The following is a 21,844-nucleotide window of genomic DNA, read 5'->3' as shown; positions in this document are numbered from 1 at the left end:
TTATACGGCATGATGAACGTTTCTTAAATTACAGCACTCGAAATGATGGATTTTGTTTTGACTGAAATACGAGAGGCAATGGACTACCGTTCCCCTTTTTCTTTACGTATTTTGATAGATATACAATGCCTAGAAAGATATACGAAATTAGCAACCTGTCTGGAGAATGACAAGTTGTCAGGAACTCTTCGGTGCATAGGCGTGTGAGGACGTGGCTTTATAATTAATCGCCAATTATCAGACATCTTTTCTCTCTACTTAAGAATAATCTGGACGTGGTAAGCATGATTCAAAATATCTATAATAAATGCATCAAATAATATTTTATTATTATAAACACATTCAGTTCATTGGACGAGAAAAATTCATTATTATTATTATACACGCGATATATATAGTAAAAAATATTTATTGGACGATTATCGAAAAACTGAAGGTAATCCACCTTATATGCAACATGCTATCAATAAATACGTATTACACGATAAGATACCAAAAGCTGCTTATTTTTCATCAAGCATTTTAAGTTCTTTTATCCGATAAATGGTGCTTGCGAACTCCCCAAATAGACATTAACTATATATACACGATCGCAAACCCCACATTAATTACTTAATTGCGCATTGCCCATGGTACACAGAACAACGACCAAGCGTTTACTCGATCAGACTCGTTCATTTTCTATTTTCTTTTTTCCACGACCACCGCCCCCACACGCTGCAACCGACATGCCCGTTTCCTTAATTCTATTTAATTATCATCTTAAGACTTAGGCTTTAAACGTTAACCTTATCGATTAAGCGCTAGCTTAGTGACTCACTTCGTACGTACACACACTGTTGTTATTTTTTTCTCTCTTTCTTTACTCGTTTCCCACTTGTTCCTTAATCCTCTTCGCTTTAACTCTACATATACAATCACGGTATACACGCTTCTTTCCTCTCTTTCCTTTCATTTCTTTTATTTATTTATTTATTTTTTTCTTTTTTCGTTTAAATTACGTATATATCTGTTTAATTTTTACGCGACTATATAAGAGTAAAGATAAAATATATAATTTGCATTTTACACATTCCGATTAACTCTAGGAATTTTCCCTTTTTTCCCCTTATTCTCTTTTTTTCTTTGCCGCATTTATACATATATATTTTTACTCTATATATAAGTATTAGTTCGCTAGTCCGATAGATACAAAATTTTTTCACTTTAAGCTAAACTGGTTTTTCTTACGGCGATCGCTCGCGGTATATAATAAATTCATTGATTTATTGATAATTTCTTTTTTTTCTTTTTTTTTTTTTTTTTTTTTTTTGTTTCCCTCAGATTCCAAAATTGCATTTTGTCTAAACGACGGTTGATTAAATAAATAAATGGAACATTGAGAACCATATGGTTTTTATCACGTAAAGCAGCGTCGCATGATTATTGCACAATTCTGTCAATTTTTCCACGTGTCACGAACGATTGCTTGCGAGAGAAATACCGGTGATAAATTTACCAATAAATTTACCAAACAAATTTTTCTCATTTGTACGCGCCGAATGGGACCTTGAATAAACAAAGAATCGTAAAAAAAAGATACGTATTTCCGATCGATCGATTTAACTTTCTGCTATGAGCATATTGCAATTATGAATTGAGATACAACAATGTGCAAACGTGTTTTTGCCAATCAATTCCAAACGAGGATTAATGTTGCCAATCTAGCGGCCGCGAAAAGTTTCTGGAAAACGGTTTGTCATGTAAGCATTTATGCGTGAAATTTTGCCTCCACTTTGACCATTATGTCGTAACAGTTGATACTATGACGCAAAGGCAATAAATACTTCCTTTGTCTCGAAAGCCGCACCCTAAGTTTCAATGCCGGCCATTAGGCCTGACCTACATAGACGGTATCACTGATTAATGCAGTCTAAATTAACACATGTCTCACTTATCTACCGTAAAACGTGCAAAAAAATATCATCCGAATCGATGTAAGACTAATCGATTTATCGCGAACATTGCGATCAATATTACGAGAGAAGATACTTCAATTTTGGACAAGAAAGAAACAAAATATTTATTAATCATCGTGATATATGATCGAAAAAATAAATAAATAACCAAAAAAAAAAAAAAAAAAAAAATAGATCGAATGACAAAAACGGAATTAATCGAAATCGATCTCGATTAAACGGACAGACAGAGCTACTACCACCGGCGGAGAAACGACGAAACAAAAATATTACATATTAGTCGAGTATCGTGTGTTGTGTGAATATGCTGTTCGAGAATATTTACCAAAGAAAATATTAACCAGAAAAAGAAAGTGTTACTATACTTTTTCTTAAAATTCATTTCAATAACGATCGCGATAAGGAAAGTGCATATATTTTTATTAAGTAACTTTCGATGTAACTGGCGAGGCAAAAGATAACCTTGTCCTAACCTAAAACTTGTATCGCTTACCGACTCGACTTGCTGAACAATAAAATGAGAGAAAGAAAGAGAAGAAAGGAAACAATTCAAAGTAAGTAGATCAGAACGAAAATCGAAGATTCGTTATTTATCGCCGGTGTTCCTCTTTCCTTGAAACTTTCACGAAAACCCATACCGACAGCGACGCGAAGCCCCTCGACGGGCTATCGAGCTTAATTGACGCCAATTTGCCCGAGCAATTTAGAATCACGACCCCTGACCGTAAACGTACGGGGTTTCGGCGCTTCCCTCCGAAAAAAGAAAAAAAAAAAAAGAAGAGACAGCGAGCGATCGTCGACTATCTTCCGTTTTTCACAGTTCGTTGCTCCTCAAGGACAAAAAGTTATACATAAATAAATCTCTCGAGAAAGAAAGGCCGGCCGGTGCTCAATCGATGCGCGTGCGCGAGCTGGACCATTGTATTACGTATATCAGTTCCATATATCTTCCATTTATTTTTTTTTTTTTTTCCTTTTTTTCACGATCGTTTTTTCTTTGTTTTTTTTTTCCTCGTTAACGCGAGAACGGTCCAAAAGAAAGTTCGCGAGACATTATTCGTGTCCTACGGGAACATTCTTCGAATCCATGCTATCTACATGTAAACGAGGTTTGCGAGATCCCTAGATTATTTCCTCCTATGTACATCTATATTTTTCTTTTCCTCCTTTTCTTTTTTTATTTTTTTTTTTTCTTTTTTCTCTCATTCGCTGTGTTTAAATATCGTCTTTTCATCGTTTATACATTATTACGTATTTAATTAATCATTACGTATATCGTTAAATTGCGTGTATACAAGGTATAAACTAAATTAATGTCGAATCTAAGTTTTACAACACAGCACAAGAATTCGCCGCGGCAAAGTTCTCCGACGTGTATTCAGCCCGGTTGGACGACAGAACGATGTCATCGATCCTGTCATCGATTCTCGAATGAATTTGTCAACCAGGCCGATAGATGGTGCGTTTGGTCACTGCCTGGCACGCTTAACATGCGTTCGATGGATATCCATGAACAACAGAACCGCTGTGTAATTTGTCGAATATGCGAGCTACTAAGAAACGAAGCAGTGATTATAATTGACACGTATTCCAAACATATGACTAGTGATTGCATATTGAAAATGGAAACGAGGTTATTTTAATCAGATATATTTCACTTGGGATGATTTTAAGAAAACCATATTGATTTTAGATCTTTGTCCTATGAAGATACGAGTGAGTTTGATTTCAAGATGAAATGATAGTTTTGATAAAATAATGAGAACGGTATGGATTTTTAATTTTGTTTATTTTTTTAAATACTTTTTCTTCTTTCAGAATAAACTTTTTGAATTAAAGAAGAGCTAGAATAATGCCTTTTGTCGATGGCTCTACTCTCTAGAGAGCAAGTTAAGGTGCCAAGCAGTTTCATGCCGAAAGCATCCTATTCCAAAAATATGCTACGAATTACATCACTGGTAACTTGGCCTCGTATCTCACGGAGCAGCGGTAAAATTTCAATGATCACTCGCCCTCAAAGATTCCCCGAATTTTGATTTTATCGAGGATTTCTCTCGTCAAAGTAGATTTTTTTCTTTTTTTTCTCTCTCTTTCATTGTTCGAATATTTACAAAGGGAACGTGGTAAGTGAAGTTAAACGATACGAATTAGCGAAACAATTCTTTTAAATATTTTCACTTTATGGCGTCATCTGCATTGATGAAAAGTGTTTGCAAGAAAGTTTAAAATTTTCTGAATAATATCTTGTAATAAATCTTTTAAGTAATAAATCTTTTAAGTAAAATTGAGAATACTATCATATTAAATATAAAAAATAATACAAGATAAAATTGTGACAAAAAGAGGATCTTTTGACTATTGCGAAACACTTTCTTTCAAATAGTAGACCATACTTTTGGTTGCAAATGCACAATTATAATACACAGCGATTATATTAAAATATTACCCGTAATATTTTAGTTGACAAGAATAAATAAAAGTCCATTTTGACATGTTCTTCAAACAGCATTCGAAAGAAACAGTAATCGAAAGAACAAATTCCATGATTGTGAAAAAAAAAAAAAAAAGAGTATAGAATTTTTAAACTGACCTTGCGACGACACTGATGAAGAAATGTCAAGTAGATTCGATTCTGCTCCGTCGGAGGCCTCCCATACTCCTAAGAACAGCACTGTTTTTCATTCATTCGATCGGCACACTGTCCGAAGAAGAAACGGATTTCCTCCCTATTGGCGCGTATTGACAGATCACCAAAAAATCACTTTGAATTTTAACCGATTGCATAAAGCACACACACTGAAATTTCACTGGTGAAATCCACGATTAATAATCGAAATCGCAATTTAATTTTTCATCCCTCGTCCCTCTCTCCAATTAATTTCTCCACGTTAAGTGTGCAGCCGTTCGTTCCATCGAGATTTCATCAATTTTCCTCTTCCTTGGCGAAAAACATTTTCTTTCCCTCTTCTTTCTTTTGAATCCTCCCGGCACTGGAGAAACACACATTCGAAGATCACACTTGGCACGTTCGCGATTTAATTAAATAACCCTCGCTCTGAGCCACCGCGGTTATCATAGAGAAAAAAACCTATCTAAACGATCCTCTATAGAACACTAAACCGTTCATCATCTACTCGCTATATAACTAGAGACACGATTTTTTGGACGACCGTCCTTTTTCCGCTAGATTTTCCATTTTTTTTCCTTTTCTTATATTTCCGATTACGATCTAACCGCACTACGGACTCTACGCGTGTACAACGTGTAAGAGAATAAATAATAAAACGCTTTTACCTAAAGGATAATTTTTTCCACGCGATACAACGTTTTCTCCATAATATTATATTCACTTCGCATACACGCTCACGTCACATTCACGCGTAAAATTCCCACTTTTCTTTATATATATATTTGTATATATATTTATATATTTATATGTATATATACTTTATATACTTTATATATATATATCACTTTACACGCTTTCAAAGTACTCATCCATACACTACTATACAATTACAAGAATCCAATTACAATCTCGCTATATATAACATTCATTCGCGTTTTTTAAAGTACGTATAATGTTTGTTTCTCGCACTCGCCCTCGCATTCTCTCCATTCCTTTTTCTCCATTCGCGCCCTTCCATACATTCTCTCTCTCTCTCTCTCTCTCTCTCTGCCAAATTATCTCTATTATAATTATAGGCTTTAGTACAATTACATTCGATTAAATGTAACAGAGGTTAACGCGGTTCTGATTAGCATGTGATCCAGTTTTCCTCCTATCCGATCCATTCCCTTTTCTTTTCTTCATTCCGTGATTATTAGAAGATCTCGCACGTCCCTATAAATCTTCATCCGACTCTTTCGTGTGTTCGGTTACCTTTCTCTCTCTCTCTCTCTCTCTCTCTCTCTCTTTCCTTCTATTCACTCCACGTATACATCCTTCCTCGTTTCGTCTCGCGCGCGCAATCTCGCTCCTTTATCCCTTTGTCATCGTCCTGTTCACGTCTTCACTTCCATCCACACTGTCGGTTCGCGGTAATTTCTCTTCTCTCGACTCTCTCTCTCTCTCTCTCTCTCTATCTTTATCCCTTTAACGACGTTGTCCTCTTCCATTTTTGGTACGAGCAACTTGATTAACACGACAGAAAATAAGCGTCATTGCTGTATGAGTGGGGAGGGGCGAGTAGGTGTGTACGTATATGTGTATGGCTGGGCGTGTATGTGTGTGTGTGTGTGTGTGGGCGATTTTTCGATTCTTCTTTCTTTTTTTCCTTCTTTCTTTTTTTTCCTTTTCCCTTTCTTTTCGAAGGTGTACGTGTGTATATGCATGTGTATGTGTGTACGGGGGAGGAGGTAGTGCTGGAAACAAGGTATTAACGACCCTGAGAGAGATGAGACCTCTTTGGAAGTTCCACTCCTCGGGGATCTCTCAACCCTGCGGCGACGTCTGCGGCGAGATCTCGGTGTCCCCGTCGCCCGAGCCAGGTGTACCCTTCGACTTGTTCTCCTTCTTCCATTTCATCCGTCTGTTTTGAAACCAGATTTTGATTTGCCGCTCGGTAAGGCAGAGCGCGTGCGCGATCTCGATGCGACGCCGCCTGGTCAGGTATCGGTTGTAGTGGAACTCCTTCTCGAGCTCGAGGGTTTGGTATCGGGTGTACGTTTGCCGGCCTCGTTTCCTCTCTGGAACACAATGCGCGAGAGAATCACGGATTCCCTCGTTAGTCTCGTGTTTCTTCGTTAATTTTTTGTAATATAATATATTTATATATTATAGGCTGGTTCAGAAATAATTATTTGATATTTTCGCGAATCCCTGACAAATAAATAATTACTGTAGCTTGAAAAGGATATAATATAATAATAATAATCATTTGCATGTACTTGTGAATTATCCTATATGTATATATTTAATAATATAATAATATAATAAAGTAATAAAGAGTAAATGGAAATTTCAGTTTCATCAAGGAAGAGGTTGGATCAGTAATAATCATTTGCGTGTATTTGTGAATTATTCTACATGTCACAATAAAGTAATAAAGAGTAAATGGAAATTTCTTTCACCAAGGAAGAGGTTGGATGTGGATCAACTCGTGTCCTTGATCGTAGAATCGAATATGTAACCGTGACTTTTCTCTTTTTTTTTTTTTTTTTTTTTTTCCCCATTCCTTTCGACGAAACCTAGGTAATATTTCACAGAGCATATCCGTGGAAACGGATTACCCTTGAAGCCGTACTTTGATTTCAAAGCTACGTATACGCGGTTACAGTGTAAAGCATTATAAGAGCGCGTTCTAATTTCGATCTTGTTCCGAGAAACTCGGGTTCTCGTTAAAATGCAAGTGGACTAATAAGATGTACCGGTGTCTCGTTGCTCTCTTTGGATTTTTTTTATCATACGAGCTACAGATTGATATATATTCAACGAATAAGGTCTAGAAATACGTTGGTTCACGGTTACCCAACCTAACTTAAACCTAATCCAATCTGTGAATTTTTAGGAGATGTAGATGAAAATACAAATTGGCAAAATTCTTGTTCTCTTTCTTGAATGTTGAAAGCGAAAATGAAAAAGAACGTGGAAAGAACGATAAAACTAGAAAAATTTTTAATTTTTATTCCTTTCAATTCGAAACAGTTATGGCGAAGAGTACGAAGAGTGGACACCACAGGGACGCTTCGTTAATCTCCCGTATACTCGGCAGAGAGCGCTCGAGGCAGCAATCCGAGATATTTAATGAACGCCGTGCAACCTGCTTCGGCACGCGGGAAACTTTTTACAGTGCCCGAAACAAAAATCCTTGTCCAACGAAGAAAAAGCTTCTCGACCGCCTGTTCGTAGGCGCAGTTCCGCGTATGATAGATACCTTACAGATATCCGTGACATGATCTGCGCTCGGTGTGGCGGTACACGAATCCCGAACAAGAATATTAATTGTACTTGCCAAGGGAGCGAGGGAAGAAGCGCTCCACGCAAAGAGAGAGAGAGAGAAAGAAAGACGACCAACTGGACTCTCGACACGGACCCACGTGATCGAGCGTGTGTGCGCGCGCACATACACTATCTCGCGAGACGTAATCTCAAAGAGTTAGGTTAGCTGTTGCCACACGAGTGCAAGAGGGCAAAACGAGAATATTTCAGAGTGGTGGTGTACGAGGGAGGGAAAAAAGGAGGAGGAGAGGGATGAGGGGCAGCGAGAAGGAGCAGGAGGAGGTGGAGAAGGGGGAGGAGTAGAAGAAGAAGAAGAAAACTCCTTGGTGAGCATTCGAGGCAAACGCCGCCCGTCGCGCTGTCGGCCGATGAAGACGGATGGCGACTCTCTCTCCTCCGCAACGAGAGAGAACGAGGATTCGAGGGTTCTCCGTTGCCCGGCCGGACGAACAGGAGAAGGAGAGAGAAGCTATGGGAACATGCCATCTTCCTCTTCCTTCGTCCCTTCGGGCTACGCTCTCAAATTAACAACATACCAATCTCTAACGTTTTCTTATAACTTTTAATCTAGCTTCTCTCCTGATTCTCCCGCCTGATGGCGTTACTATCGCTTCGCATCCTAGATAACGCTCTCAGCTTTTTACCACGATCCTCTGTGTAAACTGGGCGCTTTTAAAAACCCATTAAAATTGAAATTTCTAATATTATCCGTTTCTTTGATGTCCGATTCACAAAGACGAGCACAATCAAGACGAAAATACGCCGTCCCATGTTTCAAAACCGCAAAATTGGGTAGCCAATCAAAAGATGACCATAGGGATAAACATAGATCACGGGTTTCATCAAAGAAGCTGATGAGTCGCGCGCGAACGCGCCTCCATTTAGAAGCCTGGGCTTATTAATGTTCATTCGTCAGCCGGTTAATGAAGGTGCCTCCTTAAAGACGGAGGTCTTTGCATGGTCGTCTAACCCAGAAGATCATCAAAGCATTCACGGAATAATGAAACGGTGTTAAGTCACGCTCGAGCTGGCCCGTGCCGATTAGTATGTGCCTCTTTATCGATAATACTCTCGTTGCCTAATTGCGACTATATCCTGACCACTGGAAAACGATAAATAACAAGTGCCCGTCACTTTGGATCGATGAAAGACGATTTTCTCCTACGATCACACACTTCAAAAGTAAATGACCGAGTTCAAGTGCCATTAGAGGATCGTTGAACTTGTCAATGGTCGTTTGTCATTAGTGTCAATGAAGATTCAGACTTCAAAAATATTGCACAAGTGCAGTGGTAAGAAAAATTTAAAATAAAATTTACAGAGTTTTGCAACGCCTACAACGATCATAAGTGCAAGAATAAATTTTACTAGTTTACTATCCTTGAATTTATCAAGGGTCGTTTGTCATTGATGCCAATTAAACTTCGAGCTCAATATAACCTTAGTGTTAACAAAAATTCAAAACAGGATTTGTAAACTTTTTATTAGAATCAATTATGTCTTGTCTATAAAAATATATATAAATATATTGCAGTATCATGCAAGTCAATGCCACAGGCGCTAGGAACGAACACTTGCGTTAGCTTGACCACGAATAACTATTATCCTAATAACAAGGTAGCGCAAGGATATTGCCAATATCCTCTCGAGTTACGTATGCAGCTGTCTGGTTGGAAGTCAATCGATTCCAGCGGCGAAGACTCGAATCTTGATTAGTCTCGTCCGGCCAGTGAATTAGACTTTTTCTTCCTGGCCAAGCATGTAAGTTTAATTAAAATATTCGTTCGATACTTCGTCCGATGTGAACGGAAATTTTAATCGACGTGTGTAAATTATCGAAAACAATTCTATTTCCAATTTGAATAAATATGAAAAATAATATGGAGTAATAATCAAATACAACAGATATTGCGCGCGCATCACATGCTGACAAGCTATGACCAATCATAGAAATAACCTAACCTCTGATTTTAGCGAACAGATGAACAACAATAGAATAAAAATTTACGATCGTATTAAATATTCAATTAATTAATATTTCTTTTCTTTTCAAAGAAATATGTCAAGCGTAGAAAGCAATAATTATCGGGAAAAAATCTATTCTCATCTCGAAGAGATAAAAGAAATATCATGGAATAGGTATTCCAAGCTATTCACGTGCTAGAATTAATGAAGTAACAATGCGCGCGCATCGTGGTCACGTGACAAACTATACGAACGATAGAAACGACTTTAACCTCTGATCCTATCGAAAGAAATAGAAAACAGAATTCACAAGGATCACGATCATTCGTGATTCCATTCGTTCACAAAATTGTAAACATTTAAATCGATATTTCTCCCTTCTTTTCAAAGGAAGATATCAAGCGATATCGAATGCTTGAATCCCGAGTCGCGCAAACCGAGTCCTTGGAACGGTGTGAAAGCGTTATCTGGGCGCAAGATCAAATTAATCACCGGTATACATTCTTGCCGGTGAAGAAAAGAATTAAACGGCATTTTCATTGTGCTTGAACTCGTCGTGGGAAACACGGCTCGCATAGAATGTGCAAGATTTTCTTCATCGTGAAGAGGAAACACTGCAACTGGGACGACAGTATATATATATACATATACATACATATATACAAAGTCTCGTAAGTTTCAACACCGAATCGGTGTCCTTGAACGAAGAGAGTTTTTGTTCGATCATGCAGAATGGATCACGCGAACGAAGTACGAACGGGTGTAAGGTGTACGTTGAAGAGGTCGATAACAAGAAAAGCTGGCCAGAATCGTCGGTTTATGCTGAACCGGCGTTCTGATGCCGGCGTAGCCGTTGCTCTCTCGCGGACGAAGGTGACTTTAAACGCGGGGCAATAAATTAACGGCGTTGGGTTACGCAAGGATCAAATGTCCCCTGGAGTATGCTCGAGAGATTTATGGGTCTGCCTTCACTGGCGCAGCATGAAGGAACGGAACGGAACAGAACAGAACGTACACAACCGTACGGCTTATTATAGGCTAGTTGCTCCGCTTCTTCGTTTCTCTCTCTCTCTCCCTCTCTCTCTCTCTCTCTCTCTCTCTCCCTCTCACTCTCCGTTTCTCCTTCTCTGTCTCTCTTCTCTCCGGGACCGACTGGTCTTTCAGACCCGCCGCAGGATACATGCAGGACTTTTCAGATGAACAGCTAGCCGGATGTTGTAACCCGCTAATAAGGCGCGGCCACCACTCGCTGCCCAATTAAGCTAAGCTTTACGTGGCCACCTTAAGGCCAGGCCTTGAAACGCTCTTCGATTAGATACCCTAGATATCCCATTAATTTTATCGCTCGCCCTCTCATGGCCTCCCTATACACCGAGCCTCGACTCGCTATACACGAGCCTCCTCCTTGGATTATATGACCGGTCGACGTCGCTGACAGAGGTTCAGATTAATTGCGTGGAATCCGGTGAACCACCTTGGAAAACCTCCACCAGAACGGGTATGTGTTTCGAAGATCCAACTGTTTTCGTTCGACTAGTTCTTCGTTCATGTATATATATGATAATTGATGATTATCGAACTTTTAGTAGTTTCGCGATACATTTTTATTTATCAACGAAAATGACTATAGATAAGAAATGAATACAGAAATGAATATATAGAATAGAATATAGATAAGAATTAACCGAAAGTTAGAATTTTATGAATTGAGATATCAATGGCGGAAAAATGTGATTCCAAATTTTTGAATAGTAGTGCATGCACATGGAAAACGGTCTCTTTAATCCGGTACACGTGATCGAACTTCCTCCGGTTCCCCAACTCGCGTCCGTCCGACTCTCTCCATATATTTTAAGCGCGGCAATCCGTCTTGCTTTTTGTATTTCCGTCCTAGGCTGCTTTATGTCACGTTGTTTTCGTTGAACTTTCTTCGCCCCGATGGGGGAGAAGCGTCGCTTTTTGCCCGGCAAAAGGACCGAGAGACAGCCTAGCCTCGGCATAGAGGGCGCGCCACGTCAAGCCAACTTTCGTTGAGGAATTTAGCCGGTTGTTTACATAGGGTCGGCTATGTGAACTTCCTCAATCTTCGATATAAAAAGGAATCGTGAATGTCCTTGGCGATCGTCAAAAGAAGAAAGAACTTATCAGAAATAAAATTTCTACCTTCTCTTTGATTCTTTATTAATTAAACGAACGATATTTAAGCGATTACTGATATTTTAAAGTTTTACAAATAAAAATAGAAGTGACGTGCGTCCAAGGATCGAGAGGAAGGAATGATTGCAAGCTATTGACTGGAACTAGAAAAATTTCGTTTCGTTTCGTTTGGAACAGCTGGCCACTGGTTTATTCTCGTCCAGGAAACTGGTATACATGTATGTATCGCGAAGTGGAAGTGTCCTAAGCTTGGAACGGCCACCTGGGCCAAGAAGTCTCGGTAAAGGACGAGAGAAAAAGGAATTCAACAGAAGTCGCCGGTGGAATAAGAAGAATGTCAAGTCGACTGACACTCATAGAGGGGGCTTAGAAGCCCCTGAGGAGAGTATCTGATAGAAGGCCTCCTTCTTCCCTCTTCTCTCTTTTTTTTTTCTTTTTTCTTTTTTTTTTTTTTTTCGTCTTCCGTCCGTAGACGAACAGACAGAACCGGACAAGGAGACAGAGAGTCTGAAAGGCCGAAGGAGAGTCTGGAGATAATGAGCAAGAATGGGCCGTCTCAACGTGTGCATTTGTATACCGAACTTATCACTGTCCTACTTTGTCTAAAATCATCCCTCTTTTTATTTACACCTGTTCAGAGAGTTCAAGTTGTGGAGACACCTATGAAACAAAAATATGGTTCATCTTTCAAATATCATAATAAGTATTTTCCTTTAGATATTTCATAATGTGTTTTTGCATAATAAATTTACTATTTTTCAAGTTTTTCTCATCAAAACGTGAAATAAAATTACGAGTATATTCTATAATAAATACGAATAATACTATAATAATATAAATAATATAAATAATATAAATAATATAAATAATAATAAATAATATATAATAAATAATATATATAATAATAATAAATAATATATAATAAATAATATATATAATAATAATAAATAATATATAAATAATAATATAAATAATAAATATAAATAATAAATACGAATAATAAATTGGGTTTATCTCTCGAAAGATTTTCACCAAGAGATTTCTAATTTATAATTTGTCAGCAACGAATTTTAAAAATTTTTTCAAAACATTTCCATTCCACATAATTTCTTGCACGTGACAAGATATTGGATTCAGCCCTTTTTCGCCCCAATTTCCCCAAATTTAATTGTGTATCTCAAAGCCGTATCCGAGCCATACCATGGGGGATCGTCCATGGTTGTCTCGGGAGTTCATGGCGGCGGCCCAAAAAGCAAACGGACATAGGATTTCTGTGGACCCATCCATCATCGTCACCGTCCCTACGCCCTCCTCCACGCTACTCCACTTCCTCCCTCTCTCACTCGCTCTCTCCTTTTCTGCCTTTCGACCTCACGTCATTTCCTCGACGCTCCTCCTTTCTTGTCTCGTCTGGGTTCCATCTCTTTTTGAATATCTCACGAAGCCGCCATCGTTTCGGACACCAATCTTTCTCTCTCTATCTCTCTCTTTCTTGGTGTCTGACGCTATGCGCGTTTCGAGGAGAGAATGTTGAATTTTCGTAGATTAAAATTGTACGTCTGCCATATGGTATCTAGGGAGTTTTTTTTTTAACGTTTCCACCGTGTCGATAAAAAAGAATTATAGGCGTTAAGCGGTTTGTATTCGAGGTTGGAAATTAAGTTAATGCATTATTCTTTTGATTTATCGAAGATTGAAATTAATTTCATAGATTTATTTTGGAAAAGTATCTTTCAATATCTAATTTTTTTTTTTGTTATAATTAGACGTTCAAAATTTATATTTATAAAAATTTGAAAAAAAATTATACAACTATTCTAAATAAATTATTATCTTCGATCAACGGGATAATATTTTTAAGAATAACGCAATCCCCCAGAAAATTATTTTATTGGCAATCTCCAAAAAACAGACCCGTTAATATCCAGCATATTTTCGCGAGGTAATCGCAGCCACGTGCCCCAACGAAGAAACGGTACCCGCTTTATAAATCTGCGCCCTCGATATAAAAAAAAAAAAAGAAAAGAAAAAGAGAGAGAGAGAAAAAAAAATACGAAATCGAATGAGAGAATCGGCCATTTTAATTCCTCATTACGCGTACGGGTTATTGGCCATTCACGTAGACATTTCGCGCGATTAATTCGACTGCAAATGCGGTTTCTTCGCCGCGGTACACTTTGTTCGTCCGCTAAGCATTCGTGTCAGTACCCGGATTACATAAGAAATGTGGCGCTCGTGTACACACGTATTACACACGTGTGCGCAATAACGGAAGCCTCACACAGCCATGTGCACAACTGCACCGTCGCGTACTGCTCATACGCGAGAGGGGAAATGAGAAGAGGGAGAGAGGGGGGCTGGCGGAGTCGGAGGAACTCGATATCATAAATCTTTTCGTGCAAAAGGATCGCAATTATCTTATGCATTAAAAGCATCGCGAGTGTCGATAGGCTCTCTCTCTCTCTTTCTCTCTCTCTTTCCATCGAAAGGCGAATTCACACGGAATGTAGATGGCGCGCTCGACTACCACGGGCGCAATATCGATAATTACTACCAACGTCCGTCATACCGGTTGAATATCTTTCTGGAATTTAAATTCTCGATCTCGAATATTGTGTATCGTCCCTGAGATCCGATGGCATTTTCGAGAAAACGTTACGGTGGAATTTTGCGAATTATAATATACTTCGTCGCGTGTCAATCCTTTATGACGATAATTATTCGATGCAAAATTTTTTTTATATTCAAATGAATTTTCAAAATGTTATTGGTAATTGGAATTTTGTTTCAATATATCAAAAATTATCAAAAAGATTAGCTTCGTTTTTTAAAACGTTTTGAATTTGGCGCCAAAATGTTAAACACAACTCGTACGTTTATTTTATTAAAATTTTAATTTGTTTTATCAAAATTGATTAATTTGGCTTCTATATATATAACTCAATTTTGACTCTCTTTTTCTTAAGATTCGAGATCGTTTATTTTGCGATCTATCTCATTGAAATCGATTAATTTGACTTTTTTAAAATTTCGTTTGGAGCTTAATTCTCTTAATTAAAAACGGAACGACAATTTTTCCAAAACTTTCTTTCTTTTACTGAAGATGCGAAATAAACGTCACGGTGGTTGGAACGTTTGAATTGTAACGTCACTTCGCGTGAAGTTACATTTCATGGGTCCTGGCTACGCAAGAAATATTACGTATATTTTTTTCATATGATAATGCGTCTCGCAGGATATAAACCTCTTTCGAGATAGCAACGCCTACGAACGCCGTCGTTTCAGTTGTTACATCGCAATTACGATGGTCGAAACCCGCGTGGCCGCGTTAACTTTGACGTTCCTTTCTCTTCCATCAAGCTAATTAGCTCGATCACGGACCGCGGTTGTAACCGCGGCAGGATTGGTTCTAATTTTATCCGCTCGGCGAATCAATTAAAAAAGAAAAAATGCTAATCAATGGACGGTTTGCGCGGTACACGCGAGATACGCGAATGAACAATTATCGAAGTTCAGTGTCGGTACATCCGCCGCCTCGAATTAAACAGTGTACGAAAACATGGTTTGCGGCTGTTTAATCGTTAACGAAATCTTTGACTCTGCATATTTACGTTGGATAATTGTGTTTCGTGCAAAAATGTTGAATATAATGTGGGGAAGTCGCGAGAAATCTTATAAGTATAATCTTATAAGTATACTTTTTATTCTTTTCTCTTCATTGTACGAGAACCTTCTAATTTCTATTTGTTACAGTCATAATTTTCTTAATCTTTCGAGAAAAACTCGAAAATTATCGAAATTTTAGTTTTTTAGTTTTTCGAAAAGATATTCTTGTAAGAAAAAAAGGAAAAGGGAAAAATATGCATTTTCGATCATTTCTAAAAAAAAAATATTTGCTTTAGTCATTAAATAATTTATATGTAATATCAAAAATCATTCGAATCATTTTGCTTTTCTTTTTATCATTTTCATTGCTATTTTGAAATTAATATTACAGATATATTGATAATAATCTCATTTAATCCAGTAGATTTTCAAATTTTAATCTATTTTCTTCTTTGTGATTTCTAACATATCATTTCGAAAACCAATAAAGACGATAAAACTTTAACTTATCTATCTTCTTAATTCACATATTTTACGATATTTTATTATATATTATATTTATATAATATACGATTTATATATAATATATAAATTATATATTATATTTTATATAATATATAATAAAATATTTCCAACATAACTTTAAACTTTCGATTAATAGTGTATGTATATTGTAGATCGAGAAATTGTCAACAAGACGCTTCATGTCTTCCAACACATTATCCACTTTCCGAAAACAAAGAAATACGTAAATATATAATGTTGCGCAACAGTCTGCGCAATAGTATTCTATCGACAGGTGGCTCGAGCATGGTTCGAAGACATTTAACGAAAATCTTCGCTGCAGCGAACCAAAGGCCGGCCAAAAAGGCCACAAGAGGCTTTCACATTCGAAAATCGTGCAGGTTAGTATGGGATTTCGTGATGTTCGGCAATAAACGACACTGAATGCGCACTCGAATGCCTGGTGGGGTTTCGCTAGCCAACTATGTCGGAATTTCCTAACCTATGTAACGCAAATGTCCCGCGTAAGGTGCCAGGGAATCTCGACGCGGTTTCACCGGGCAAATGCCCGGGAGAGCCACCTGCATCTATAAAATTGAGCCATGCATTATTCATGGAGTCGTGGTTATAGCGCGCTTAGCTCGAACTGGTGTGTTTTGCAACGTGGAAAGAAAACGAGCAGCCACCAGCCGCGAATGGATGGTTAGATAAATTGATATGAGGTTTATATCGTGATTGGTAGGCCTGTAAGGGTAAATCGAGTGGCGAGGCTAATGGGCAGTGTTAACCACGGAAGAGCGAACGGTCGAGGAAAATCGTAGATTTTAGTATCGAGACATGATCTGTTTGTTTGTGAACGATCCTTATTACGCGAGAATCGATTGAATTTCTTGAATGGATAATGCAGAGAATTTCTGGCACAGGGATGATTTGTTGAACGATATATATATATATATATATATATATATATTCCTCGTGGAAAGATGGCGTAAAATTCATTTTTCATGTGGTGTGGATGACTTTTATTCGTCTGTAAAAAGACACGTGATGGAATAAAAATCGATACGGTTGCTAAATAAAATACGAGAAACGATATCGTTGGACCAGCTAAAGAAAGACGTAAACGTGCCGACATCTGTGAGCAGATTCTGGCACTCGATCCTCTTTCTTCTTTGACTGGCAACGAAGTATATGGGAGTCTCGTCACTCCTGAACCGGACTATTTATCGGCGAATCAAACTGACTGATGTTAAGTACTTACAAGCTTTCGATGTGAACCGAGAGATGGTTTCACTAGAACACGTCCTTTTACTTTACTCAAAGTAATAAAATACATAGGAAGTCAAACTATTACATTTATTCAAAAGTATTAAATAAGAAAGAATTATCGATATAAAATGTTTATAAAAGCACCAAAAAATTCAAATCTTGAAAACTAAAAAATTTACGCGTCTCGGAGTATTCATCATTAAAAAATTCAGATTTCAAAATTCACTTATTCATCAACAAAAAAATTCACAATTGTCACAAAATTTATCTACTTCTAACTCGATTCGAAGAGACGAACAGTCGACACTTGAGCAAAGTTTGACGAGAAACTGAAGGCAGAAAGAAATAAAGGGTGATGCAGAAAGACTTGACCTTGCAAGGTTAAAACGTTTCCTCAGATTTGGAGGACGAAGAGGAAAGGGTAAGAGAAATAAGAGCAAATAGAACCTGTGCCTTTACCCAACTCAGATACCTCAGGGTTAAGGAGGCTATTATCACTTCGTTATTGCCGTCATAAATTTCCAACTCGTTATACCGAAAATTACGCCTGCGATTCTTTGCAGTCACGGTCGGCCCGAGGAAATTTCAGTAAACCTTTCTTGCGTTGCAATCTCGTCTGCATTTGAAGAAGCAGGTGATGGTCCACCTGGGATCCTAAGAATATATATTGCGCTCAATTCGTCAACGATTGAAAAGACCACGAATTTTGTTTAAAGAAATGAAATTTATCTTATTTGAAGTTAAACCAGCGACTCTCAACCTGAAGATTTTAAGATGATACAAACTTTTCGTACATGTAAGTAAATAACTGAAAGATATTTTTTACTTTATTTATTTATAATATAATTCTTTTATATAATTCTTAATGGATATATAAATGGATATGTAATTCTTAATGGATAGTTTTCAAAGAATTCACGTTCATGACTATATTTTTTTAGGTTCTCAAAAAATTGAAAAAAATTTTAGAATACCTATTATACTCTCTATCTCATTATAAAATCATTCCTCCAGTCAAATGATTCAAAAGATTCACATATATAAAAAATAAAACTCTCTTCAAAGGAGTGCAAGTATGAAATTTCGCTCTAGATATAAATAATCCAAAATTTAAATTTTGAAGATCTAAATGTAAAATTATTTATAGGATATATTATTTCCTGCACAAAAATTGCCTGTTTCTCGTCCAGAAATATTGGATTCCCGTTTAGCTGGACACGCAAAGGTGAAAACAAGCGAGGTAACTAGTTCAAAGTGTAGCAGAAACAAGCGGCCGCGTGTTATCATGGGAATAAAAGTGGATGAGCCTCTGCCAAGCTGTGGAGCCAATGCGAACACGCAGCCAGGAACGGAGAACTTTTATGGGGAGGTAATACAAGTATGTGTGTCCGTGTGGTGAAACCAACGAGAGAGCTAAAAGGTCAGGGCAATAAATAACTCGGGATGTCGGTATACCTAGAAACTGGAGACATTATGCCAATCTTGGCTTACGAACCCGTACGAATGTGGTCTAGTTTTACCCACTGTTGCATAAATCTGAAAGCGGCCGACTACCTACCTGCCTCCTCTCTAGAAATCTTTTGCTTTCTACCAAGAACCTTTTGATCGCGCGGGAAAAAGCCTTGAGCCTATTTTCGACAACCGCCTCACGTATTACGCGCCTTCTTCGACTTTGCAGATGTTACGTTGCCTCTTTTCTTTCTTCGAGGTAAATGTACGAATTTTTCCCTTTTGCTCTACAATTTTAGACGTTGAATGCAGAATAATTTGAAGGCGAATCTTGGTTGAATTTTGGCTTCTGCCGTTAGTAGCCTTTCTACTATACTTAAATTTATGGGTACGTTATCTTACAAAATTTTCTATGACTGTCAAATTTAAATTCTAAAATCTTTTACGTTTATAGATTAGGAACCACTATCAAAACATACTTCAAGATTCAGTTGGGAATATACAGATCCACAAATGATCTAATCTTTATCAAGAAATCGTACAAGTTTTCCTTAATATACTCAAGTTCATGTAACATGCAAGAGCAAATATATACAATTTTTTCCCTTTTGCTCTACAATTTTAGACGTTGAATGCAGAATAATTTAAAGGCGAATAATAGTCTTTCTACTATACTTAAATTTATGGGTATCTTACAAAATTTTTTAACCTATATGACTGTCAAATTTAAATTATTCTAAAATCTTTTACGTTTATAGGTTAGAAACTATTATCAAAACATACTTCAAGATTCAGTTGGGAATATACAGATCCACAAATGATCTAATCTATTATCTTTATCAAGAAATTGTACAAGTTTCCCTTAATATACAAATTCATGTAACATGTAAGAGCAAATTTTTCCTTTTGCTCTACAATTTTAGACGTTGAATACAGAATAATTTAAAGCCTCTCTACTATACTTAAATTTATGGGTATCTTACAAAATTTTTTAACCTATATGACTGTCAAATTTAAATTATTCTAAAATCTTTTACGTTTATTATAGGTTTATTATAGGTTATTTACGTTTATTATAGGTTAGAAATTATTATCAAAACATACTTCAAGATTCAGTTGGGAATATACAGATCCACAAATGATCTAATTTTTATCAAGAAATTGTACAAGTTTCCCTTAATATACAAGTTCATGTAACATGCAAAAGCAAATGTATACAAATTTTTCCTTTTGCTCTACAACTTTAGATGTTGAATGCAGAATAATTTAAAGCCTCTCTACTATACTTAAATTTATGGGTACGTTATCTTACAAAATTTTTTAACCTATATGACTGTCAAATTTAAATTATTCTAAAATCTTTTATGTTTATAGGTTAGAAACTATTATCAAAACATATTTCAAGATTCAGTTGGGAATATACAGATCCACAAATGATCTAATCTTTATCAAGAAATTTTCCTTTTGCTCTACAACTTTAGATGTTGAATGCAGAATAATTTAAAGCCTCTCTACTTAAATTTATGGGTACGTTATCTTACAAAATTTTTTAACCTATATGACTATCAAAATTAAATTATTCTAAAATCTTTTACGTTTATATAGGTTAGAAACCACTTCAAAATTCAGTTGGGAATATACAGATCCACAAATGATCTAATCTATTATCTTTATCAAGAAATTATACAAGTTTATGTTAATACTCAAGTTCATGTAATATGCAATATATTTTGAACAGCCTACCATGAACCTCTTCAAGAGACAGCAAAGCTTCCTAACCTCAAAGTACATAACAACAAAGTTGAAAATAGTTGAATCACCATTCATCCAACCTCTTCAATATTCAATCAAGCCTGCTAATCTCGAATTACAAATATACATACATCTTATACAACTCTCCAAACCAATAATCCCATCACATAATCAAGGTTGTTAGAGCAAAATTTCAAACGTTTTCTCCACGCCGCAAATTCCATCTTACCGAATTGACTTCTCATCCACGGGTATAGCGGGCTAGGTAGGTTGGCGCTGGCCGCGCCTTGAGGCGCGGCCTGTTGTTGCTGACTAAGCGGCGACGTGACCACCCCTTGGTGTTGCTGAGCTTGCGGCTGCTGTTGCGGGTGCATGCCAGGCTGCGACTGCTGCGAGGCCGCCTGCGTCTGCTGCTGCTGCTGGTACATCATGTGCTGCTGCTGCGCCTGAAGATGCTGCTGCTGTTGCGACTGGTGCTGGCTCTGCTGTGGCTGCATGTGGGGGTGTTGCGTGTGCATTTGGTGGTGCATCTGCGACTCGACCAAAGGCGGGCTGTCCGGTCCATCGAGCACGCTACCCTGGTGATCGACCGCGGCCGCCTGAAGCTTGCAACTCGCGTATACAATCGGGGTGGACGGATGCCCGTTAGGGGTCGGCGTGTGCCCCATGTGGCCCATACCGGGACTGGGCGACGTCGACCTGTAACCACCCATCCCGTCCATGCTCCCGTGGTCCTGTTGGTGCTGATAATACGTCGCGTTACGCATGTCCATCCGATTGTAGGGCGGAAACCTCGGATAAGGCATATCTTGTTGACTGCCTGCCGCCCCATAATGGTGGCCGGGAACGCCCTGACGTAGGAGGCTCGGGTCGCACGGGTCACCGGCCTGCTGGGACTGTTGCTGCACCGACTGCGTTTGCTGGGGCACCTGGACGGCCGCACCGTAGTGCTGCTGATGCTGATGCGGGTGTTCCACCCCGCCATTACGCAGGTCAGGGATGTACGAATTCGCGAAATACGAACTCATGCTACTGTCCCACCTGGCCCACCTTCTGATTCCACCTCGGTCCCTTTTTTTTTTTTTTTTTTTTTTTTTTTCTCTCCTAGTTATTATTTATTTTACGTGCTGACAGACACTCTTTTCTCTTCTCTGTCCTTTCTTTCGAGTCTTTGATGTTTTGATTTAATTTCCCTTTTTCCCCCCCCTTTCGCCTAACGACTCTTACTCGGTACTTTTTTTTT

The 21,844-nt window shown here is 37.9% G+C and overlaps 1 protein-coding gene across 1 annotated transcript; it reads right to left on the bottom strand.

Moving 5' to 3' along the window:
* Positions 1-1,275: 1,275 nt before the first annotated feature.
* On the bottom strand, positions 1,276-21,838 carry LOC122711740 (homeotic protein antennapedia-like). Its single transcript, XM_043930750.1, has 2 exons — positions 20,831-21,838; positions 1,276-6,647 (listed from the first exon to the last, which is right to left on the bottom strand). Exons 1-2 carry the CDS (start codon positions 21,627-21,629, stop codon positions 6,394-6,396), a joined length of 1,053 nt encoding a protein of 350 aa, XP_043786685.1. The 5' UTR covers positions 21,630-21,838; the 3' UTR covers positions 1,276-6,393.
* Between the last annotated feature and the right edge of the window lie 6 nt (positions 21,839-21,844).

Source organism: Apis laboriosa, unplaced genomic scaffold, assembly GCF_014066325.1.
Source record: "Apis laboriosa isolate Shangri-la unplaced genomic scaffold, ASM1406632v1 scaffold17_cov146, whole genome shotgun sequence".
Lineage (NCBI taxonomy): Eukaryota > Metazoa > Arthropoda > Insecta > Hymenoptera > Apidae > Apis > Apis laboriosa.
This window is presented reverse-complemented; position numbering and strand designations above follow the sequence as displayed.

Bases quoted from the DNA above. Each gene is read 5' to 3' on its own strand.
- LOC122711740 (XM_043930750.1), bottom strand. From the start codon at position 21,629: ATGAGTTCGTATTTCGCGAATTCGTACATCCCTGACCTGCGTAATGGC. The intron at 6,648-20,830 runs GTAAGATGGAAT...ATTGTGTTCCAG, and splicing joins GTGGATGAGAAGTCAATTCG to AGAGGAAACGAGGCCGGCAA.